General features: G+C 33.2%; 4 protein-coding genes across 7 annotated transcripts; all 4 read right to left on the bottom strand.

The window, feature by feature from the left end:
• Nucleotides 1-875: 875 nt before the first annotated feature.
• LOC108214159 (CBL-interacting protein kinase 18-like) lies at nucleotides 876-3,652 on the bottom strand. Of its 3 annotated transcripts, none has more exons than XM_064089052.1 (3): nucleotides 3,512-3,652; nucleotides 1,039-2,742; nucleotides 876-1,001 (listed from the first exon to the last, which is right to left on the bottom strand). In XM_064089052.1, exons 2-3 carry the CDS (start codon nucleotides 2,312-2,314, stop codon nucleotides 961-963), a joined length of 1,317 nt encoding a protein of 438 aa, XP_063945122.1. In that variant the 5' UTR covers nucleotides 2,315-2,742; nucleotides 3,512-3,652; the 3' UTR covers nucleotides 876-960. The 3 variants fall into 3 exon arrangements, with proteins under 3 accessions (XP_063945122.1, XP_063945121.1, XP_017241473.1); XM_064089051.1 differs by lacking the exon at nucleotides 3,512-3,652 and adding an exon at nucleotides 3,050-3,331; XM_017385984.2 differs by lacking the exon at nucleotides 3,512-3,652 and adding an exon at nucleotides 3,050-3,331 and having other exon boundaries at nucleotides 876-2,742.
• Nucleotides 3,653-6,326: 2,674 nt separating this feature from the next.
• On the bottom strand, nucleotides 6,327-9,464 carry LOC135146739 (CBL-interacting protein kinase 18-like). The gene is made up of 2 exons (XM_064089050.1): nucleotides 9,268-9,464; nucleotides 6,327-9,000 (listed from the first exon to the last, which is right to left on the bottom strand). The coding sequence occupies exon 2, from the start codon at nucleotides 8,571-8,573 to the stop codon at nucleotides 7,293-7,295; it is 1,281 nt and encodes a 426-aa protein (XP_063945120.1). The 5' UTR covers nucleotides 8,574-9,000; nucleotides 9,268-9,464; the 3' UTR covers nucleotides 6,327-7,292.
• Nucleotides 9,465-11,251: 1,787 nt separating this feature from the next.
• Nucleotides 11,252-13,389, bottom strand: LOC108214700 (CBL-interacting protein kinase 18-like). Of its 2 annotated transcripts, none has more exons than XM_064089048.1 (2): nucleotides 13,277-13,389; nucleotides 11,252-12,966 (listed from the first exon to the last, which is right to left on the bottom strand). In XM_064089048.1, the coding sequence occupies exon 2, from the start codon at nucleotides 12,789-12,791 to the stop codon at nucleotides 11,508-11,510; it is 1,284 nt and encodes a 427-aa protein (XP_063945118.1). In that variant the 5' UTR covers nucleotides 12,792-12,966; nucleotides 13,277-13,389; the 3' UTR covers nucleotides 11,252-11,507. The 2 variants fall into 2 exon arrangements, with proteins under 2 accessions (XP_063945118.1, XP_063945119.1); XM_064089049.1 differs by having other exon boundaries at nucleotides 13,249-13,384.
• A 1,406-nt stretch (nucleotides 13,390-14,795) lies between these two features.
• LOC108214701 (uncharacterized) lies at nucleotides 14,796-20,292 on the bottom strand. Its single transcript, XM_017386856.2, has 6 exons — nucleotides 20,089-20,292; nucleotides 18,740-18,853; nucleotides 17,425-17,621; nucleotides 17,051-17,248; nucleotides 15,399-15,458; nucleotides 14,796-15,165 (listed from the first exon to the last, which is right to left on the bottom strand). Exons 2-6 carry the CDS (start codon nucleotides 18,846-18,848, stop codon nucleotides 15,004-15,006), a joined length of 726 nt encoding a protein of 241 aa, XP_017242345.1. The 5' UTR covers nucleotides 18,849-18,853; nucleotides 20,089-20,292; the 3' UTR covers nucleotides 14,796-15,003.
• Between the last annotated feature and the right edge of the window lie 3,525 nt (nucleotides 20,293-23,817).

The following is a 23,817-nucleotide window of genomic DNA, read 5'->3' as shown; positions in this document are numbered from 1 at the left end:
TCACATTTTACATATTTTCTAATGATGCCAACTAGGTAGATACCAAATGAATGATGTAGCTAATATGTCTATATCTTTGGAGATGCTCTTATATCGCTAAGATAATCTTTGATATATTAGCTATTTGTTATCTTTATAGTAATAATTTTAATTTTGAGGAATTAGCTATTTGATCTCTTAACAATAAAATTTTCGAGGAATATGGTATTATCGATAGATTAGTTATTTGATGTCTAAATAATAATTTTGAGAATTATGATAGAAAACCCAACTTTAATAAAATTCTAACCATTCTCTAAAATGTTTGGATCGTCTTCTCATTATTGGCTAACCCTATTTTATTTTTAATAATAAAATATTCACTTTCCACATTTTTTATAATTTTTTTTCAATTTTTTCGCATTATCTCTTTAGTAATAGATTCTGAATTTAGTATTATAATAATAATATAAAACATATGTAGGGATGGTTATTGGAGTTGTTATTGAATATAATATAATAACTTACTAGAAATATGAATTTATTATAATGTAATTAGGGAATCCATTAGGATACTAATGGATATACTCTAAGATTGTTAGGTTGTTTCGGTTCTAACAAATCGGAACCCTGTGTAGAGTAAATAGCAAGTCCAACAATATCATAAAAAATGTCTTATGATTATGATACTATCTATGTTCCCCTCGATTAGAAGACGGAATCGTGACACGCATTTTAATACTATTGTAAAGTATGGTTTCTAACTTATTTTTAAAATTTTCTATTTCTGATATTCAGAAAAGAAAATTTTAAAAATAAATTATAAAACTATACTTTATGGGAGTCCTAAAATGCGTGTCGAACATCGAGAAAAAGTATAAAAATAAGTAGGACACGAGGAGTAAAAATAGTGTCCAATAATTTAGGATGTAATTTTAATGTATGGACTCCGACAACATACTTTGTAATTGTGTTTTATTATTAAAATAACTCCTCTGATGTGAGACACTGTTTCTTATTACTACTGGTTAGATTTTGATAGGTAACCCTGCCAAGTTCAGACAATGTCTTTCAGTGCTGGCTGTATGTCCTCTGTCACCACCTTCTGATACTCTAAGGTATCTCCCCTTGCCTTCTTGACCTCAACCAGATGAAAATCTGGTGTAATCTCAAAGATTTCTGCATAAATGGACAAGACACCTTTTCGACCTTCTCTTGACCCTTCCATTTTCAACAGACCTCCCTCCTTAGTTAGTTGCAATCTTAGCTTTTTAGCTATGTCTTCAAACTTAGAAATGATTGTCTGGAGTGGCTGCATGGATGTTATTCTTAATTCCTTCTTTTGATACTTCTTCTCAAATAGACATGACAAGTCAAAGCCTGCTGAAAGGGAGATGATATCGAAAGCATTTAGGTCACCTAGCTTGTCTCGTTCTGGTCGTTCTAATAAGTTGCTGCTACTCTCTAAAGAGCTGAAAACATCAGGCTCTTTTTCTGCTGTCTCAGCTTTTCTTGTGTTGGAGTCGAACCCTATCTGGAACCAAGGTTTTTGCATAATCTTGGTTACGGATATTCTTGTACTCGGATCTGGATCCAACATCTTTGATACTAATCTGCGTGCTTCTATTGGGAATTTACTGGGATACTTGAACTCTGCCTTGACAATCTTCCTATACATTTCTATCAAATTAGAATCATAGAATGGGAGATATCCAGCCAGAAGAACATACAAAATCACTCCACATGACCAGATATCAGCTTTACATCCATCATAACCTGTTTTACCAATCACTTCTGGAGCAACATAAGCAGGCGTCCCACACGTCGTGTGAAGCATTCCATCTTGACACTTTGATTCAGCAAGAGCACTCAATCCGAAATCTGTGACCTTAATATTCCCATTCTCATCTAACAATATGTTCTCTAGTTTCAAATCCCTGTGATACACTCCTCTACTATGACAGAAATCTACAGCACTAATCAACTGCTTAAAATACATCTTTGCAGCATCTTCATTAAGCTTCCCCTTCGACACCTTATTAAACAGCTCACCGCCTCTAACATGTTCCATTACAAAATAAACCTTGGATTTGCTAGCCATAACTTCGTAAAGCTGCACTATGTTGGGGTGTTTAACCAATCTCATGACTGAAATCTCTCTTTTAATTTGCTCAATCATCCCAACCTTCATAACCTTTTCTTTGTCAATCATCTTAATGGCAACACTCATGCCAGTTTTAATGTTCCTTGCAAAATAGACCTTGGCAAAGGTGCCTTTCCCTAAAAGTCTCCCCAACTCATAGCGCTCCATCAACACAACTGGTTTATGTTCCATAACAATATATCAAATTTAAAACACAATACAATACAACAATTTCTCCAGCTGATGCAATCTACGGCTTATATCTTGTAGCTCTAGATTTCAAATCATATACAATCACCACAACATCGTTGCTGTCTGGGAAACAGTACTTCCGGCTTTTTTCGATAAGAAGCCGCCTTCTACTTTTCTTGACTAGTTTGTGTAAAAAGCCAGAAACACTTACAAGAAGCTGAGAACGCTGCCTTTTGTTTCAGGACTTCTACTTCTTTCCCAAACAGCTTAATCACTTATAAGTCTTAATTTACTTCTCATTTCTAATCCATTTTTTTTACTTTAAGCAAGAAGCACTTTTTTTAATCTTATTCAAACGGCCCATCATGTCACAAAATGCAGACTGCTAAGACATTGAGCGAAAGCAGACATTGTAAGAGATAAATTACCTGAAAACCGAAAACAAAGTCAATAGGTTCTGATTAGATACAAACAAGGGAGGGAAGATTATAGAAGATCTCAGTACTTTGTAACGTAAGACTTAGAGAGGCAATGAACAAGAGTAAACATATAGACCACAATGATTCTTTGAAGCAAATCAAAGTGTTTAAATATATCAAATGAACAGTTTACATGTCAAAATTGTAGTATAACAGTACTCATATGCAAAAGCTATTGCAGCAAACCACAGATCATACAAAAAATATACATGCTACAAATTCCTATCTGAGATTCATAATTTTCATTATTACATACCATAAAATCAAAAAGAGAGGCAGCTTAAAATACATGATGATGCTCCTCTTTAGTTCCCCTTTGTAAACTCCTAATCTTGCAAGTTGAGTATTTGTGTTGACTTGAAATTAGGCTAATTAGCAGAAGGTAAGTAATAAAAACAATAATGACAAGCAACATTAAGATCGACAGATGACCAACAACAAACTCAGTCTTATTCATGAACAGATTGATATAGCTAACCATAATTTGGATGCCAAGTGGGAATGCGGACGAGAGCTATATAATACGGGAGTGGTTATCTTAAAAATGAGAAATGAATGATTTTATCGAGCAAGTAAATGATATTTTTGTTCTATATAGCAAAATCTTTAATTTAAAATTAAATTTGAAATTCCGATTTTATCGTATTCATCATAAATCAGGGGCGGAACCAGGATTCAAATATGGGAGGGACCAAATTGATTAAAGTAGAAAACATACCGGTTTATTTGAGATGCGCGCGCCTTTCTTTGATTGAATAAAATGAATCAATAATCTCGTCAGTAGAAATGGTCTCGGCAATCTCCTTTTCAATATATAGCAACAAATAATCTCTAAGAAACTCATCTTCCATACGATTCCGAAGACTTGTTTTCACAATTTTCATAGCTGAAAAAGCCCGTTCAGATGTTGCCGTAGATGCCGGAAGAGTCAAGACAAGCCTCAATAGTCTATCAACTAATGGATACATGTCAGCTTTGCCGGTGGTTACCAATCCATGACATAAATCTCCAAGAGTAGACAAATTCTTCAAATCTGGATGAACAGGAACATCTAAGCCATAATGTTGTAGTTCATACCTTAAGTGAATTTTTTCATCTCCCAAAAAATCTTCTGAATAAAAATTTTCAGCTAGCTTGCAAATGTTCTCTATATTGAAAGATTTGTAACCATCCCTAGGATTTAGTGATGTACTCAGAATTAGAAGCTCTGTCGTTTGCTCGCTGAAACCAACATTTTTGAAATCGACGGGGATGATGTTCTGGACCCGAGAAAGGATAGACTTGCACAGGTTGATATGGACCAAGATCAATATATGCCCTCCTAATTAAATCTTTTTTATTTGGGTCATAAGTCTCAATTTGTTTCCGCAAACCAGGATCACGTATCAATGAATTAAAATCAATACTTTCATCAATATTATCAGAGTTAGCACCTCTATTAACATCATGTTGCTCGGAGTTGTTGTTTGCCCCGCCGAAAATCTGAGGCTCGACTCCATGATCTCCATCTCCAGTGACTCTAACTGAGGCAGCAGTAGGAATAGGTTGTGCTTCAATTTCAAAGATAGGTTGCTTCTTCTTGGGTTGAAAATAAGATGTGATTTCTTTTCTCTTGCTCATGTTACTGATAAAACTAGGGATTGTAATTTGTAAATTGGGGATTTTGGTTTTGGGGGTTTAAAGCAGACAAGTCAGTGTTCTGTTTTTTCTTAATGTGTTAGTCGTTCCCCCCTCCCTGCTATCTTACTTTACAATTTACATGTTATGTTTGTTTTATTAGCTAATAAATAACTATATATAATACATCAAAAATAATATGGGTTAGATTAGATATATATTTAACAAAATTAATAAAATTTGTTTACCCAATTTTCATTTTCAATTTTTTTTATATTTAGTGGGGACCGAAAATAGAAATCATAAAAAATTTTAAATTTTTATATTAAAATTTTACGGTTATTTCGAAGTTGGCGGGGACCGAGGCTCCCTTCGGTCCCCCGAGTTCCTCCCCTGTCATAAATGCTCCATCACCCACTTCAATCTCTGTCATAGTGTCATAGTACAATTTATGATACAATAAGTTTGAGGTAGGTACAGGCATAATTCATAAACCAACTAAAATAATCAAGAGTGCGAATAATTTACAAATTACAACCACTAGTTGCACAAAAGAAACGAGTTAATTATCTAGTTGGTTACTGAAGTGGGCTTAATGAATCAAATTGATCACTAAACTCAAAACGATATCAAGATGATTACTGAAGTGGCCGTAAATATCAAACAAGTACCTTGAATATAAGTTTAAGCAGTAAAAATATTGTCTATAAACTTTTACACATTATTTTTGAATGTTACCAAAATCAAGTAAAAAGTTATGACTTCTAATATTTATGATAATATATTTAGATTTTATTAAGTTTATTTATTATTTATTTTTAATTAAAACAAAAAAAATAACTATATAATAAAATATAAATAATAAATAAACTTGATAAAATATAAATATATTATTGTAAATACTAGAAGTCATAACCTTTTAGTTGGTTGTGGTAACATTTAAGAATAATGTGTAAAATTTTATAAATAATATTTTTATTTCTTGAACTCATATTTCAAGGTACTTGTTTGATATTTATGGTGACCTTAGTGACCATCTTGATACTGTTTTGAGTTCAGTGACCAACTTGATACATTAAGAATAATTCAGTGACCAACTTGATATTTAACCCAAAAGAAACCGGCTAATTGTCAATTAGAGACTTAGCGTACATCATCATTTCCGTGAGATAACAGCTGTGTTAGTTGTGCACTTGTGCTCGGAGCAGAAAACATTAATATGATAAGCACAACAGTTAATGGGTGTTTGACCGGGCTTAGTTTCTGGATTTATGAGATAAAAAGCAGCAATTTGTATCGTTTGAAGTAATAAATTTATAAATCAACTGTCAGGTGGAATACAAGAAGTTTGGAAATCCTAATTTTTTTGCGACCGGTTGATTTTACAAATATGTAGATGAACATTTTAATGATAATTTACATTAATCTATGATTATTTTAATAATTTTTATATCTAATAAGTTGTAAGTATCAAAAAACATATCTGAACACATAAATAAAAATTAAACTTATTATTAACTTCTCATTTATAAGTAATAAGCATTTTTTTAAGTTACGTCAAACGACCCATAATAATATATCAAATGAGTCATAATCAAACGTAACAAGCAAGTTAAACGCAATAAAAATATAATTTTTTCAGTTGATATATATTTTTAAAAAAATCATAAATTCAAATACATGGCATGTAATTCAAAAAACACTACAAGAACAACATATTTATTATCCAATACATAAAATTCAAATCATTTAGCGGGGATTATGATACTGTGAGATGATTTCTATGTTAACACCAGATCCAGACCCGGATCTGAGGATGGTCACAAATCACAACCACCCTCTGTTCCATTACAGGGCCATTTCGCACCAATAGGTTTCACATGCCAAAAGGTGCTCTCATGAAATCACCATAAATAAGGTTTAACAATTTTTCATTCTGGTGTTACAAATAAACGACTACAGAAGTTCTCAGTGTCCCGGGACATCACAAATAAAACAAATTAAAGGTAGGGACGTTCTCATACTTGGAACGATATACAAAACCCACTCCCCTCCTGCATTTCTAACTTCCATTCTGCGTTTGAGAGGTTTAGTGTCATCTATGATAACACGCACACATAAACAATCTCTCCAAACTCCCACGAAATCACTAGAAGCAGAGGCCACAACTTGCCAATATAAGTATCAACTTCCTTCCTGCCTTAAGATCATAGATTTGAACCCACAGATACATGGAGTTCAAATCAACGCAACGTAAATTATTCCCTTCCTTCATCCGAGACATAACCAATGCTCTTCTGTAAAACGACCATGGGCAGCCATCCATAACCCTCCTAACATCAACTTCATGATAAAACTGAAATAAAAAGAGGTTGGCTTTAAGCTATTTATTGTATACACCCATACCTGGCTTCCAAAACGCTGCCAATGTTTGTTGAATGGCTTAGAAATATGTTAACTTCGACAAGTCAAAGTATAATTTCGAGTAAATATAACTACTCAAGGGATATCATACTCTTATATGTTCCGTTGATTGATTAGGTAGCCTATCAATGGATGAATGAATGGAGAAATACGAAATAGACGATTGGGTCCTGATTGTCATTGTATTCAATTGGCCACCAAATGTCTCAAAACGCAAGGGCAGAGCATCTGCCACTGCAAACTTATTTAGATTACATCACAATATAGTGGCTGCATAAAGATTTCCTATAAAGATAAGGAAGCTATCCACAAGCCTGCGATGGAAGCACTCATGCACAGAACTTAAGTGTTACAAGCTCGTATGAACGAACGGACCATTATCACAATATTTCATAATTCCTCTGATGTACTGTTTCTTATTACTGCTGGTTAGATTTTGATAGGTAACCCTGCCAAGTTCAGATAATGTCTTTCAGTGCTGGCTCTATGTCCTCTGTCACCACCTTCAAATACTCCAAGCTATCTCCCCTTGCCTTCTTCACCTCAACCAGATGAAAATTTAGTGTAATCTCAAAGATTTCTGCATAAATGGACAAGACACCTTTTCGACCTTCTCTTGACCCTTCCATTTTCAACATACCTCCTTCCTTAGTTAGTTGCAATCTTAGCTTTTTAGCTATGTCTTCAAACGTAGAAACGATGGTCTCGAGTGGCTGCATGGATGTTATCCTTACTTCCTTCTTTTGATACTTCTTCTCAAACAGACATGACAAGTCAAAGCCTGCTGAAAGGGAGATGATATCAAAAGCATTTAGGTCACCTAGCTTGTCACGTTCTGGTATTCGTTCTAATAAGTTGCTGCAACTCTCTAAACAGCTGAAAACATCAGGCTCTTTTTCTGCTTTCTCAGCTTTTCTGGTGTTGGAGTCGAACCCTATCTGGAACCAAGGTTTTTGCATAATCTTGGTTATGGATATTCTGGTACTCGGATCCGGATCCAACATCTTTGATACTAAACTGCGTGCTTCTATTGGGAATTTACTGGGATACTTGAACTCTGCCTTGACAATCTTCCTATACATTTCTATTAAATTAGAATCATAGAATGGGAGATATCCAGCCAGAAGAACATACAAAATCACTCCACATGACCAGATATCAGCTTTACATCCATCATAACCTGTTTTACCAATCACTTCTGGAGCAACATAAGCAGGCGTCCCACACGTCGTGTGAAGCATTCCATCTTGACGCTTTGATTCAGCAAGAGCACTCAATCCGAAATCTGTGACCTTAAGATTCCCATTCTCATCTAACAATATGTTCTCTAGTTTCAAATCCCTGTGATACACTCCTCTACTATGACAGAAATCTACAGCACTAATCAACTGCTTAAAATACATCTTTGCAGCATCTTCATTAAGCTTTCCTTTCGACACCTTATTAAACAGCTCACCACCTCTAACATGTTCCATTACAAAATAAACCTTGGATTTGCTAGCCATAACTTCGTAAAGCTGCACTATGTTGGGGTGTTTAACCAATCTCATGACTGAAATCTCTCTTTTAATTTGCTCAATCATCCCAACCTTCATAACCTTTTCTTTGTCGATCATCTTAATGGCAACAGTCATGCCAGTTTTAATGTTCCTTGCAAAATAGACCTTGGCAAAGGTGCCTTTCCCTAAAAGTCTCCCCAACTCATAGCGCTCCATCAACACATCCGGTTTATGTTCCATAACAATATATCAAATTTAATACACAATACAATACAATAATTTCTCCGGCTGATGCAATCTACGGCTTATATCTTGTAGCTCTAGATTTCAAATCATATACAATCACCACAACATCGTGCCTGTTTGGGAAACGCTACTTCCGGCATTTTCCGATAGGAAGCCGCCATCTACTTTTCTTGACTCGTTTGTGTAAAAAGCCAGAAACACTTACAAGAAGCTGAGAATGCTACCTTTTGTTTCAGGACTTCTAGTTCTTTTCCAAACTGTTTAATCACTTATAAGTCGTAATTTACTTCTCATTTCTAATCAGTTTCTCTAATTTAAGCAAGAAACACTTTTATTAAGCTTATCCAAACGGCCCATCATGTCACAAAATGCAAACTGCTAAGACATTGAGCGAAAGCAGGCATTGTAAGAGATAAATTACCTGAAAACCGAAAACAAAGTCAATAGGTTCGGATTAGATACGGACAAGGGAAGTAAGCCTAAAACATACTGTATTGACTACAATGATTCTTTGAAGCAAATCAAAGTGCTTAAATATATCAAATGAACAGGTTACATGTCAAAATTGTAGTATAACAATACTCCTCATATGCAATAGCTATTGCAGCAAACCACAGATCATACAAGAATATACATGCTACAAATTCCGATTTGAGATTGAATATTCATAATTTTCATTATTACATACCATAAAATCAGAAAGAGAGGCAGCTTAAATATATGATGATGCTCCTCTTTAGTTCCCCTTTGTTAAGTACTACTCCTTGCAAGTTGAGTATTTGTGTTGACTTAAAATTAGCTGAAGGTAAGTAATGAAAACAATGACAAACAACATTAAGATCGACAGATGAGTAACAACAAACTCAGTCTTATCCTTGAACAGATTGATATAGCTAACCATAATTTGGATGCCAAGTGGGAATGCGGACCAGAGCTATAGAATACGGGAGTGGTAATCTTAAAAATGAGAAATGAATGATTTTATCAAGCAAGTAAAATGATATTTTTGTTCTATATAACAAAATCTTTAATTTAAAATTAAATTTGAAATTCCGATTTCAGCTTATTAATCATAAATGCTCCATCACCTGCTTCAATCTCTGTCATAGTGTCATAGTAGTATAATTTATGATACAATAAGTTTGAGGTAATTACAGGCATAATTCATAAGCTAATTAAAATAATCAAGAGTGCGAATAATTTACAACCACTAGTACATCATCTTTTCTGCGATATAACAGCTGTGTTAGTTGTGCACTTGTGCTTGGAGCAGAAAATATTATGAGAAGCACAAAAGATAATGGGTGTTTGACTGGGCTTAGTTTCTGGATTTAAGAGATTAATAGCAGCAATTTGTATCGTTTGAAGTAATACATTTATTTTATTTTTTTGACAAAGAAGTAATAAATTTATAAATCAACTGTAAGGTGGAATCCAAGAAATTTGAAAATCCTAATTTTTTGTGACTTGTTGATTTTACAAATATGTAGATAACCGTTTTATCAATAATTTATATTAATCTATGATTATATTAATAATTTTTATATCTAATAAGTTGTAAACAACATATCCGAACACATAAATAAAAGTTACACTTATTATTAACTTCTCATTTATAAGTAATAAACATTTTTTAAGTTACGTCAAATGACCCATAATAATATATCAAATGAGTCATAATTAAACGCAATAAGCAAGTTAAACGCAGTAAAATATGATTTGTTTTAGTTGATATATATTATAAAATAAATTATAAATTCAAATACATGGCATGTAATTCGAAAGACGCTACAGAGAACAACATATTTATTATTCAAAATATAAAATTCCATATCATTTAGCGGGATTATGAAATTGCTAGATGATTTTTATGTGAACACCAGATCCAGACCCGGATCTGAGGATGGTCACAACCACCATCTGTTCCATTACAGGGCCATTTCGTACCAATAGGTTTCACATGCCAAGGGTGCTCTCATGAAATCACCACAAATAAGGCTTTAACAATTCCTGATTCTGGTGTTACAAATAAACGACTACAGAATTTCTCAGTGTGTCCCGGGACATCACAAATAAAACAAATTAAAGGTAGGGACGTTCTCATACTTGAAAGATATTCAAAACCCACTCCCCTCCTGCATTTCTAACTTTCATTCTGCGTTTGAGAGGTTTAGTGTCATCTATGATAACAAATTAAAGGTAGGGATGTTCTCATACTTGAACAATCTCTCCAAACTCCCATGAAATCACTAGAAGCAGAGGCCACAAAGTTGCCAATATAAGTATCAACTTCCTTCCTGCCTTAAGATCATATATTTGAAATCACAGATACATGGAGTTCAAATCAACGCAACGTGGATTATCCCCTTCCTTCATCCGAGACATGACTAATGCTCTACTATTAAATGACCATGGGCAGCCATCCATAACCCTCTTAACATCAACTTCGTGATAAAACTGAAATAAAAAGAGGTCGGCTTCCAAAACACTGCCAATGTTTGTTGCATGGCTTAGAAATATGTTAACTTCGATAAGTCAAAAGTATAATTTTGAGTAAATATAACTACTCAACGGATATCATACTCTTATATGTTCCGTTGATTGATTAGGTAGCCTATCAATGGATGAATGAATTGGGTCTTGATTGTCATTGTATTCAATTGGCCACCAAATGTCTCAAAACGCAAGGGCAGAGCATCTGCCACTGCAATCATATTTAGATTACAGCACAACATAGTGGCTGCATGAAGATTTCCTATAAAGATAAGGAAGCTACACCTACAAGCTTGCGATGGAAGCACTCATGAACAAACTTAAGTGTTACAATCTGATATGAACAAACGGACCATTATCACAATATTTCATAAATCCTCTTATGTGAGACACTGTTTCTTATTACTACTGGTTAGATTTTGCTAGATAACCCTGTTAAGTACAAACAATGTCTTTCAGTGCTGGCTGTATGTCCTCTGTCACCACCTTCTGATACTCCAAGCTATCTCCCCTTGCCTTCTTGACCTCAACCAGATGAAAATTTGGTGTAATCTCAAAGATTCCTGCATAAATGGACAAAACCCCTTTTCGACCTTCTCTTGACCCTTCCATTTTCAACACACCACCTTCCTTAGTTAGTTGCAATCTTAGCTTTTTAGCTATGTCTTCAAACTTAGAAACAATGGTCTCGAGTGGATGCATGGATGTTATCCTTACTTCCTTCTTTTGACACTTCTTCTCAAACAGACATGACAAGTCAAAGCCTGCTGAAAGGGAGATGATATCGAAAGCAGTTAGGTCACCTAGCTTGTCACGTTCTGGTCGTTCTAATAAGTTGCTGCTACTCTCTAAAGAGCTGAAAACTTCAGGTCCTTTTTCTGCTTTCTCAGCTTTTCTGGTGTTGGAGTCGAACCCTATCTGGAACCAAGGTTTTTGCATAATCTTGGTTATGGATATTCTGGTACTCGGATCCGGATCCAACATCTTTGATACTAATCTGCGTGCTTCTATTGGGAATTTACTGGGATACTTGAACTCTGCCTTGACAATCTTCCTATACATTTCTATTAAATTAGAATCATAGAATGGGAGATATCCAGCCAGAAGAACATACAAAATCACTCCACATGACCAGATATCAGCTTTACATCCATCATAACCTGTTTTACCAATCACTTCTGGAGCAACATAAGCAGGCGTCCCACACGTCGTGTGAAGCAATCCATCTTGACGCTTTGATTCAGCAAGAGCACTCAATCCGAAATCCGTGACCTTAAGATTCCCATTCTCATCTAACAATATGTTCTCTAGTTTCAAATCCCTGTGATACACTCCTCTACTATGACAGAAATCTACAGCACTAATCAACTGCTTAAAATACATCTTTGCAGCATCTTCATTCAGCTTCCCTTTTGCCACCTTACTAAACAGCTCACCGCCTCTAACATGTTCCATTACAAAATAAACCTTGGATTTGCTAGCCATAACTTCGTGAAGCTGCACTATGTTGGGGTGTTTAACCAATCTCATAACTGAAATCTCTCTTTTAATTTGCTCAATCATCCCAACCTTCATAATCTTTTCTTTGTCGATCATCTTAATGGCAACACTCATCCCTGTTTTAATGTTCCTTGCATGATAGACCTTGGCAAAGTTGCCTTTTCCTAAAAGTCTCCCCAACTCATAGCGCTCCATCAACACAACTGGTTTGTGTTCCATAACAATATATCAAAATTAATGCACAATAACATACAACAATTCCTCCAGCTGATTCAATCTACCGCGCTTGTATTTTTTAGGTCTAGATTTCAAATCAATTACATTCACTACAACTCATCACAAAATGCGACTTCTGACACATTCAGCAAAGACAGGCATTGTAACAGATATTTACCTGAAAAACGAAAATACTTTGTAACATAAGACTTGTTAAGGATGCAAGAAACAAGAGTAAACATATCGAGGACTATGATTGTTTGAAGCAATCAAAGTGTTCCAATCTATCCAAGGAACAAGGTTACATGTAAAAAAATGTACAATAAGAATACTCATATGCAAGTCAAGGATGCAAATTAATTTCAAATAGATATCGTAGCAAACTACAGATCATACAAGAACATACAAGCAATAAATTCCGATCTGAGATTGAATATTTATAATTCTCATTATTACATACCATAAAATCAGAAAGATAGCAGGCTTACCTCCTTAGTTTCCCTTTAAAAAAAAAAAGTTGAATGATATAATGAAATAGACAAGGGTGCGAAACAGAAAAGATGAAAGTACTACATATGAATGTACTAAATATTCACCTCTGGCGTACTAAAAATATAACTCAAGTGGATCAAGTGATGGGTTTTATCGTATGTTGTCTCGGACACCCATGTTCGATTCTGACTCATTTTATCCTCAGAAATATTAGAACTCATCTCATCCCCACAGATATTCATTTGAAATCACGATAGATCATAAATCATAATTATGTGTCTCAACTTAGTAGCCGTTAAGGAATAAGAACACTGCTAAGAGCATCTACAACCATCTAAAGCACTTGTCTAAAAGGTGAGTTGGCATACTTAAAATAAAAAAATTTAGCCAACAGCTCCAGAAACTCACCTCCAACCATACTTAGCTGTTGTCTATAAAATTTAGCCAACCTCCTATGGATGGCTAAATTTGTCGAACCTCTACAGGTCTGTAAGAAAATCTGTATGAAGATTGTACATCATTTATTACCATATTAAACTGATATATTCTATTTTAAAATTTTAAAATATTAATAACATACTATTTTTAAATTATAGCCAACCAATATAGCCAGTACCATTGAAGCAAAATGTCTTACAGGTTGAGCAAATTTTACATAATGTCTTACAGGTCCAATTTAACCAACGATTATAGCCAACGCCGTTGGAGATGCTCTAAGCAACCTTAAGACCGACAAATGACTAATAACAAATGAAAAATGTTAGGTATTTCAAAAACTTTCTCAAATTTCTCTTGTCATCTTTTTGTTGGATATCGAGCTATTAAATAGATTTGGACCCCTCTACAGTTACATCAATCTCATCAACAAAATCATTCCAAATTGACACAATCACTTATTTGTGAACATTTTGAAAAAATAATATGAGATACCTAACATTCGGCGTAACAAATATACAAAGGCGTAGCGTAACTCAGTCTTATCCTTGAATGGATTAATATAGTACAGCATGCATTTTGATTATGATGACAACAGCTACAGTTTGTTACTTTAATCATATTTAATCATATGTATTTTTAAATGTACCAAGTCTGGGGTCGGTACAGGCATACACCCATTAAAATAATCAGAGTGGGAATATTTAGACAGCATCTTCTTGTTTTTTTTTTTGTCAGGATTAGCCATCATCTATGTGATCTAGCAGCTGTCTTGTTTGCTTAGAGCAGAAAATAATTTGATAAGCACAAGCCACAAATGACTCATCAAATGATGTTTTGCTATGAGTTATTATCTTTTCCTCATAGGTGTATTAGGTATTCTAAAGATTATAATATTCTTGGATATCCCCTGATTGAGATTATAATCTTGGTGGACATCACCCTTGTAAGGTTCGGATGAGTCATTTTACTTGTAAAGCATTTTAATCAACTGAAATGACAATCCATGATAAGTTGATATTCTTTACCCATCCAAGCTCGGTACCACTGGAAACAAATTGAAAATAAATAAACTAGAGATACACAACTTCAATAGATATATAAAATTAGCAACATATTTGCAGACATAAAAAAAAAAAAAAAAGGGATCTTCATACATGAAGCGTAGAATATGGTTACCAAGTACTGTTCAGAAACCACAGTAATTTACAGGGAGTGCAAATTGGTAATGATGAGGAGTATATGCCAATCCTCACCAGCAGACACAATTCTTTTAGCTCATCCGTATTTAAGATGAAGCAAGCATGATTGTTTCTCCTGTGGATGCTTGTTCCATATTTAATTTGGGTGACTCACACGCATGTAGCATGGTGCATATGTCGTTTGATTCTAGCAAATGCTCTGCGTTTACAAGTAGTATAGGTCCGTACTCAAACACCATCTTCTTACACTGCAAATCAAAATGAAGTGATGTTACAAATTTCAAACTACAAACACAGCTTGATAAAATTAGAAACAAAAAAAATGGCCGTGAATATTAGTTAACTAGGATATGCCAGAATCCTCGAGGCAAAAAACACCCACGCTTAAGATTAAAATACTTTGTACAAGCTTCAGCACAGTGGTATAGAGGAACAAAGTGCCTGTTCAAGAGTTCAAGATTTTAAGAGAATTCTAGCCAACCTGTTTCTCATATCCCTTCACCGAGTTGCAAACCTTCAGCAGCATTTCAACCAATTCCAACTGCAAGAAATTTTGATGAAAATACTAATCAGATAAGTCAAAAATGACAACAGGTCATTATTGCATGCATTCTTCAGAGGTCTTACAGTTTGCACATGTGAGTTGATATAATGCCAAGAGGATGGGCAAGTATATAAATTCATCATATCTCTTTCTTTTAATTAGAGTTTTAAATCACCCGGCCATGACTTCCTGAAACCTGACCAACTATTAACCTATATCTCATGTACTCACACACAGAACACTACCTAATCCAAGGCCATTATTGTGACACTTTCAAATAAAAAATTATTCTTTGGTTTTTGAAAGAGAGAGATGTCCTTGACACTGATATCCAAGTGAGAACCCTCACTTAAGGCCAAGGAATACCATGGAATGAAACAACCAAAACAAAGATGATCACCAAAAGCCCAAACTGAAAACAAAACACTCAACAAAGAAGTTACAAGAGCCTATGCCACTCCCGCTTAAAATATGTAAAGGATTAATCCCCCGAAACCTTTAGAATTGCTGGTTAAGGGGGTTTTACGCTGAATATTAGTAAATGACTGCGGAATTGCATATATCCATAGGACATAATTTAATATGATGCACAAAGGCCCATTAGGGTCCGATGGACCTTACAGTCTCACAGGAAGCAACAAAATCTAGGACAGATAAATATAGGCATCTAAAATTAAAATTTAAACTTAAAATTAAAGTCTTTCATAGAAATTTACTTATGTGTTTTGGCTATTTGGCAGTACTTAGCACAGTGATAAACTAAAAACCAAAGGTTTCCAGTTTTAGATAGAGAACTCAAGCACACCAGGTATTGCTTTTGTTACCAAAATTCCTCTTTCTGAACTTTCCAGTTAGTCTTAACCTATGAAACTAAAATCCTGAATAGTCCACCCACAATTTGAGTACCAAGACTAGCATGACACAAAACAAGAACTTATCAATATAGAAACCAACAAGCCAACTCCGGAAGAAATCTTAGATTTGGTTATTTTGGATTATTGTTATGTTGTGTTTGGTGGGGGAGAATGGAATGGAATGACTAAAAAGAAATGGAAATAGTAGAGGTAGGAGGAAAGTTTTTGAAAAAAGTTGAGAGTGCGTAATATTGTTATGATGAGATTTGAAAAGAAAATGAGTATATGAAGGAATGGAGCATTCCTTCACAAATTGGGGGCGTGATCTCTAATATATGGTGTAAGGAATGGAATGGAGGAAGGAATGAAATTTATAAACATTTGCCCATAACATAGTCAAACTTCATTCCATTCCTTCCATATTCATTCACCCCAACCAAACACAACATTAGCGTTTTGGGCCTTTATACAAGTACAAATCGTAATTACCTGATCCAAGTAGAGAACCTTAATTTATTAAAGTTACCTCATTATACAAACAAAATATTAATTAGAACCTATCTTTCTTGGACTTTAAAGGTATATGGTGATGAAGCAAGTATTACACTGTACATGCTTAACATAAATTTTTTTTATCACAAGATTGGTTTATGAAAGCATTGGCATTTACATATATACAATATATGCTTTGCAGTGAGAACAACCCCTGGACAGTTCATAAGTGTAAGCACGTACCTCAGTCTCGGGATCTTTCAACTTTAACAAAGCTTCTGCAACGGTTTTCTGGCAAAACTCACAGCTATCTTTCTTGAGATGCTCAGATACAAAAGCTACTTGTTCACAAAGATCGACCTTTTGGCAGAAATCTGCAGGCTCTAGAGAGGCGATCTCCATGAAGAAAAGAGGAACATAATAATCCACCAACGTGAGACACTGGAAGAAGAAACAGAAAATCAGAGAAGAATAAAGTAACAGAAGAACAAGGAATTAAATGTGCTTGCTTTTTGATAAATTTGATTCCTAAAAGACTCTGGCACTTGTGATATTAAATGAAAAGATTAAACCACACTTATATCTTTGAGGCTTTTAAAGAAGTATAAAGGACTCACCTCTTGCTTGAAAGAGTGCAGCTTTGAGCAGGACTTCTGAAGCATGTCCACAACTTCCTTTTGAGTTTTGTTTGCAGAAAAGTAATTCTGCGCATCCGTAGCAAATTCTTCACACAGCGTGCAAACATTTTCTTTCTTGCCAATATCTTTGGAAGCTTTAGTTTCCCATTTTAAGTCCAGATAATTTGCCTGTGAGACTGCAACAATTACACGCCCTTAGTCGTGTGACTTCTAGATTCAAACTCGGTTTAGAAAAAGCATGAAAGTCCTACAGATTTCTTTAGATAACTTGATGACAGGGCCAGCTCAACAGTAAGGCCAATAAGCGGTTGCTTAGGGCCCCCAACCCTAAAAAGGCCCCCAAATTGTTTATAGTTATATATATTTAAGTTATAATAGTTATATTTTTATTTGTGTTAAATTGAAAAAAAATATATATCTAACAAATATGAATTATATACTTTAAGAAATATATAAATGGTATGAAATATTACTAAATATAAATAAGATTGATTTAAAAAAATGAGAATTAGATGAATTATATGATTTTGAATTTTTTAGTGATATGTGTAAGTACTTAGTAAATGTAATAAAACTTACTTTTAGATAAATAATATCTATTTTTGTTTTTCATAAGTTTTACGTTATTATAAATTATGTGATTTTTATCTTTTGTGTTGTAATATTTTTTTAATGTTTAATTAGTTTAAACGTTACATTAATATACAAATTAACCTAATAATAAGTAAAAAGAACAATATATAAAATGATGTAAACATTTTGTGTAAAATGTAAATATAATTATTATGTTACCATAAATAATTTTTACATATAATCATTTTATAATAACTTAAAATATAAACTATTTTAAATATAAAAAAATAAGTATAATATGATAATTTATTATAAACAATATATAAATTTTATATATAAAATAATATATTTTTATATATATAAAAAGGCCATCTGTTAAAATCTCACTTAGAGCCTCGAATTTAGTTGAGACAGCGCTGCTTGATGACATAGAAGCGATTAGGCAAGAGTTAAGTAGCTCGAAATATCTGGTACGATAAACTTGTCTGATATCTTAAGCAAAACTAACTATGCAAGTTTTCATCCTCATCTACATTATTGACAAGGGAATGTATTTTCTTTTTACCTGAATAAGTTCTTCCATTAAAAGGATTAACAAATCTAAAGTGAGACTATGCAAGGATATCTATACCAAGAAACTGTGCATCTGTACCAAGAAACTGTTCAAGTCTTTCGAGATGGACAAGGGCATATATCCAACAAAGATGTATTTTCTTTTTACCTGAATAAGTTTTTCCAGCAAAAGAATTCTTGATCCCCAGGTCCCTAGAATGACACACCAAGCTAGCCCCCAACAAAAAGAGAACTGTGAACTCCAGTCTCATGCCCATGTTGCCTAAAACCAAGACGATTTAATCAATTAATCTATACACATAAATACACAAGACATGCACAATTAATTAGTTTGTTAAAAATATCTAAAGTAGGGAACAAACACCGACATCATTCAACAAATATGGCACAACGAAGGATGGATAGAGTCAAATTGCATTTAATAGCCAAGCAACACAATTAGGTGCATAATTTTATATGGCCGATCAATTACATTTAAGAAGGGGTTATAAACTTGGAAATCGTAATCACATGGATCCCTCATCTCAATTTCGTTCAAGCATTGACAGAATGACAGGAAGAACCTAATCTAGTCTTTTGTCAGGTGGTCAATGAGCTTAGACTGACTTCACAATAACTAAATGAAAGTTGTGGACAAACCTAAATGAACACAGATCTTAACAGTACATTCAATTAAAGATTGGATAAATAATATTTGGAAGAGAATGCAAAGTAACAAGGATGAATCTGTTTATCATGTGACTTCTCATTTGGATGCCTCCTGTCACTTTTGAGTTGCACTTTTTCGTAGTAACTAACACCTTTCAGTGCGTACAATCTTTTTGTATTCTTATCTCTCTTTCTTGAGTATCTTTTTGTTTGGCTTTAGCATTAAAATCAGCCGTAATTTGCAACTAATCATTTTGTTTACTTTGTTTGTCTTTTCCTATTCATTATGTTTATGGAGCCATGTTCCTTTTCATTCAATTGTCCATAGAATCACAATTCCTCTTTTCCTACCAATTCTCCCAACATAAATGCTGCCAAAAATTATCATAAAAAGACTTATGTGGATATCCTCAGGTTCTTTACCTATATCCGGCACACAATTAGCCGGAAATCCAGGAAAAAACTTAGGCCATGTTTGTTCCATAGGATTGAAAATAACTAGATTATTAAGTCAGTTTCTCTAGCTTCACAATTCACATCATATTCAATTCTTGAATCATCCAATTGACTATAGTTCTAGTCTATTCAGTTCTTATTAACGTAACTAATATAAACAGTGAAAAAATAGGGTTTAAACTATAAGAAATCAGGTTATTATTATTAATCACATCATACATACTCACATACACAGATTCAAAGTGCAACAGAAATCATTGAAGTAAAAAACACCAAACAATCAATATATATAGATTAGAAAAAAGAACCACCAGTTTTTCAATCAAGACACACACACAAGTACATGTAAAGAAGCATATATTGAAAAAAGCTGAAGTTAAATGACGATGATACCTGAGTAGGTTGAAGGTTAGAGTTGGATGGGTTGATTGAGAAAGTGAAGAAGAAGATGAAGAAAAAGAACAAGGGGATCACGAGTAATTTATGATTTTCTTTTGTACCAAATAGTTATGATTAACAATTATTGTGAAGTTTCGTGTCTTGTCCTTTTTCTACTTCTTCGTCAATCTGTGTGTTTGTGTTTAGTTTGGTTTGTACCTTTATTTTAGGTTAAATACAGGTTTGTATATACAGTATTTTTTCATGTGCAATCAATATCTTTCCACGTCAGACACCTATTAATTTTGCCTTGCACGCTTGTGTTTCTGCTCTCTCTCTCTGAAAATAATAAACGCGTCATTTTCTGGAAAAAAAAATGCATTGAGGAAAATTTTAAGACTGCAAATATTTGGTTTATTATAAATATAGTGGTTTGTCTAGTGTGTGTCCATGGGCACATGCTAAGCACCAAATTCTATAAGAATGGTGGATTTTAATTGGTGTGGTTGGTGAATTTGCCGGATGGTCCACCATTATAAAGGAGTGAGAACCAATTAAAATCTACCATTCTTATAGAATTTGGTGCTTAGCATGTACCCATGGGCACACATCAGAAAAACCGTAAATATAAAATTGGTAAATCAATTTTAGAACCAAAATACAATTAGATATAAAGATTTACAAAAATACGCAAGTGAATTTTCTATCCTTAACTTATAAAATTAGCAAATCAATTTTAAAACCAATGTACAATTAGATATAATGAATTAAAAAAATACGCGAGTGAATTTAATACTCTTGACATTATTCGCATAAATTGAACAATTTTTAATTATATCATACCTACAGTCGAGGCTAAATCAGGATTTTGAATAGACTGCAAACGAACTGGGTTGAATCGGGTTATAATATATACAAATTTAATGAGAATGAGTTATGATGAACCAGACTCAAACTAAAACAATACTGAACTAAATATGTCGAGCTCGAATTGAACTAGCAAAAAGCTCGGCTCGAGTTTGTTTATTAATCAAACAGATTTTCATGTTCAATGATCAATATCGAGTTCTTTTTAATTAACAAACAAAACTGAGCTGATAAACGCGCTGAACTTAAGTTTTGTTTACGAACGACTCTGTTCATTTACGGCTAATAATTTTTAACGTGTTGCGACTTATCATCAAGATTGACATACTTCTAACATAAATAATGATAGGGTTTACATGTCTCCATTGAGCTAGACCTTATAATATTTTTTAATCATTTTCTGTCAACAAAAATATGTCCCACCTTCAACTTTATCAGCTTTATATATTAGTAGGGGTCATTTTATTGAATAGTACATGTTTTTTTCTTTGACATAAGTGGGAGGTGTTGCATAACAAATCTCATTATCTGATTCTTTTTCAATATCTTTATAATTTAGGGATATTCTGTTAAGTGAACTATCAAATTCAATATCTTTATTATTGTAATTCTCTTCTTGAAGTTCGTCAAATTTATTTTCTTATTTCAACAAATTCATCATCAATGTAGCTATGTCCATCTCTATCATCCTTATCATCTATATCAGACTCATCTTCTCTATCAAAATCAACCTCAGATGGGATGACACATTAAAAAAAAATGTAGCCACATGTTTACAACTCTTAAAATACTCAGCAACTTCAGGCAATGACTTATTGTTGACCAACTTAATTTCAAATTCAATTTTGTAATATAACGAATCGTATTTACCAGGAACATCCCCAAAATTTTGTAAGGTCTCTAGATACACTTTTTTTTTTTTTGCCAAATGTGATAAAGAATGAATTACATGCTTTAATATTCTTAGAAATTACACTATATAATGAAGCTTTTCAAGATTTATGCATAAAGCAACAAGTTACCAAATCCTAATACGATAACTAGTCAATAATTATATATTCTTAGAAATTACACTAGCAAAAATATTAATATAATAAAAAAATATTTCAAAATACTCATGAAAAAAAAATTAAAATTGTAGAGTGTAAAATGAAAACCCCACATCTGTTAACTTTAACGGTCAATTTAATGGAGAGTGGTCAAAAGGGTGCAAAGCGAAGCGCTTTTCAAATTTTAGAGTGCATACTGTCAAAAATAATAATTTGTGACCGAATCGGAAAAACGCCTAAACATAAGGGGGGCAAAGTGTCAATCTTTTTTTTTTTACCATACTTAGTTAAAATTGACATTATTTGACGGGACGCACAAATTTTAGTCAGCTTAATTATTTTATTTTTTTTTGACAAAGTCAGCTTAATTATTTAATTTTAAGTAGAAATTGATCTAGTGTATTAAAAACGAACTTTATGAATTTAATTATCAGCTTACAAATTAAGGATCAGTTTAAGTATGATAAAGCCATTTTAGCCCATTTTGTATTGTCCAAAAGATACCGTCTACGTTACCCCGAAGGAGACCGGGCTTTTGTTGACATTAATGGCCTGGATGATAGCAACATCAGGAGGAATAACTGGAATACGGAAGCCCGTCAATTTAAATAGGCTGCCTGCTTAGTGATATTTTCTGATACAGGAATTCAGATATATTGGCCCATTTTACTGTCAGCGAAAAAACTCTAATCAGGATTCAGGACATTTAGTTTAAAAAAAATAAAAATTCAGGACATTTACTTAATTATTTAAAATCGGTTAAAGTTTCGAGTGAAAGTATAATTCGAAGTAGGTTAAAGTTATTAGTGAAATAAGTGTCGATTCGGCTAATTCTGTATCGTTAATAATTTAATAATTATAAAAATATAACTATAAAATATTATTGATGACTTATTTAGTTAAATGATAATATTAACTTTTATCACAGAAATTTACTAAAATAAATTAAGTTGATAAAAAAATACATCTACTAACTCTGTAAATTCAATTTCTAATTATTTTAAAACTAAATCGATTTTTCACTTATTATATAGACAAATATTTTTAACATAAATACGACAATGAATTTTTATCTGAAATTTAAGCATAGACAACGAGCTCAGAGCTCGTGGGCAAAACACTCAGACACCTTAGAAATGACAAATGAGTACTACTTCAATAACTCTTGGAAGTGAGCGGAAATAAAGTTTTCCAAATTTAATATGTGTTTTTTTAAAGGAAGGAGAGTGGGAGTTGAATCCAATATCTAAAATCATAATTCATGATATATCCTTAATCATTTAAATTCATCCTTGTGACGCTACAGTTTTGTGTTTATTTCCATCGGTGTTAAAAAAACGCATTAAGCTGGCGTTTCAGCGGCCGTCTAAACAAAATCGGTCTAAAAACGCTTCGATTTTGTACAAAGCGGATAATTAAGCGTTTTTTAAAATTAAGCGGACTATTAAGCGGATTAAGCGGTCAAAATGATGTTGAATTGTTAATTTTTTCAATTTTAAAATATTAATTTTTTTATAATATAACTATAATTATATTAAAATATTAAAAATATATAGTTTATTATAAATATTATAAATTTAAATTCTTACCACAATATAATATTATTTTTAAATATATTAATATTATAATTAAATATTTAGTTATATATAATAAATCCGCTTATCGACCCGCTTTAAATTCCGCTTAAGCGTCCGCTTTACCGCTTAGGCATCAGAAGGTCCTTTTACCGCTTGAAACGGATTTGCGCTTTTCACGACATTGATTTCCATAGATCACATAGTCGAGTTTATAGTAAGATCATGTCTAAAAGTTAGGAACTTAGGCAAAA

Source organism: Daucus carota, chromosome 3 (assembly GCF_001625215.2).
Source record: "Daucus carota subsp. sativus chromosome 3, DH1 v3.0, whole genome shotgun sequence".
Classification (NCBI taxonomy): Eukaryota; Viridiplantae; Streptophyta; class Magnoliopsida; order Apiales; family Apiaceae; genus Daucus; species Daucus carota.
Note: the sequence above shows the minus strand (reverse complement) of the source record. Positions and strands in the feature narration are given on the sequence as shown.

Coding starts and splice junctions, on each gene's coding strand:
- LOC108214159 (XM_064089052.1), bottom strand. CDS start 2,314: ATGGAACATAAACCAGTTGTGTTGATGGAGCGCTATGAGTTGGGGAGA. Junction 1,002..1,038: donor AGCACTGAAAGACATTGTCT/GAACTTGGCAGG, acceptor ATCTAACCAGTA/GTAATAAGAAACAGTGTCTC.
- LOC135146739 (XM_064089050.1), bottom strand. CDS start 8,573: ATGGAACATAAACCGGATGTGTTGATGGAGCGCTATGAGTTGGGGAGA.
- LOC108214700 (XM_064089048.1), bottom strand. CDS start 12,791: ATGGAACACAAACCAGTTGTGTTGATGGAGCGCTATGAGTTGGGGAGA.
- LOC108214701 (XM_017386856.2), bottom strand. CDS start 18,848: ATGGGCATGAGACTGGAGTTCACAGTTCTCTTTTTGTTGGGGGCTAGC. Junction 17,622..18,739: donor TGCTGGAAAAACTTATTCAG/GTAAAAAGAAAA, acceptor TAATTGTTGCAG/TCTCACAGGCAAATTATCTG. Junction 17,249..17,424: donor TGCACTCTTTCAAGCAAGAG/GTGAGTCCTTTA, acceptor TTCTTCTTCCAG/TGTCTCACGTTGGTGGATTA.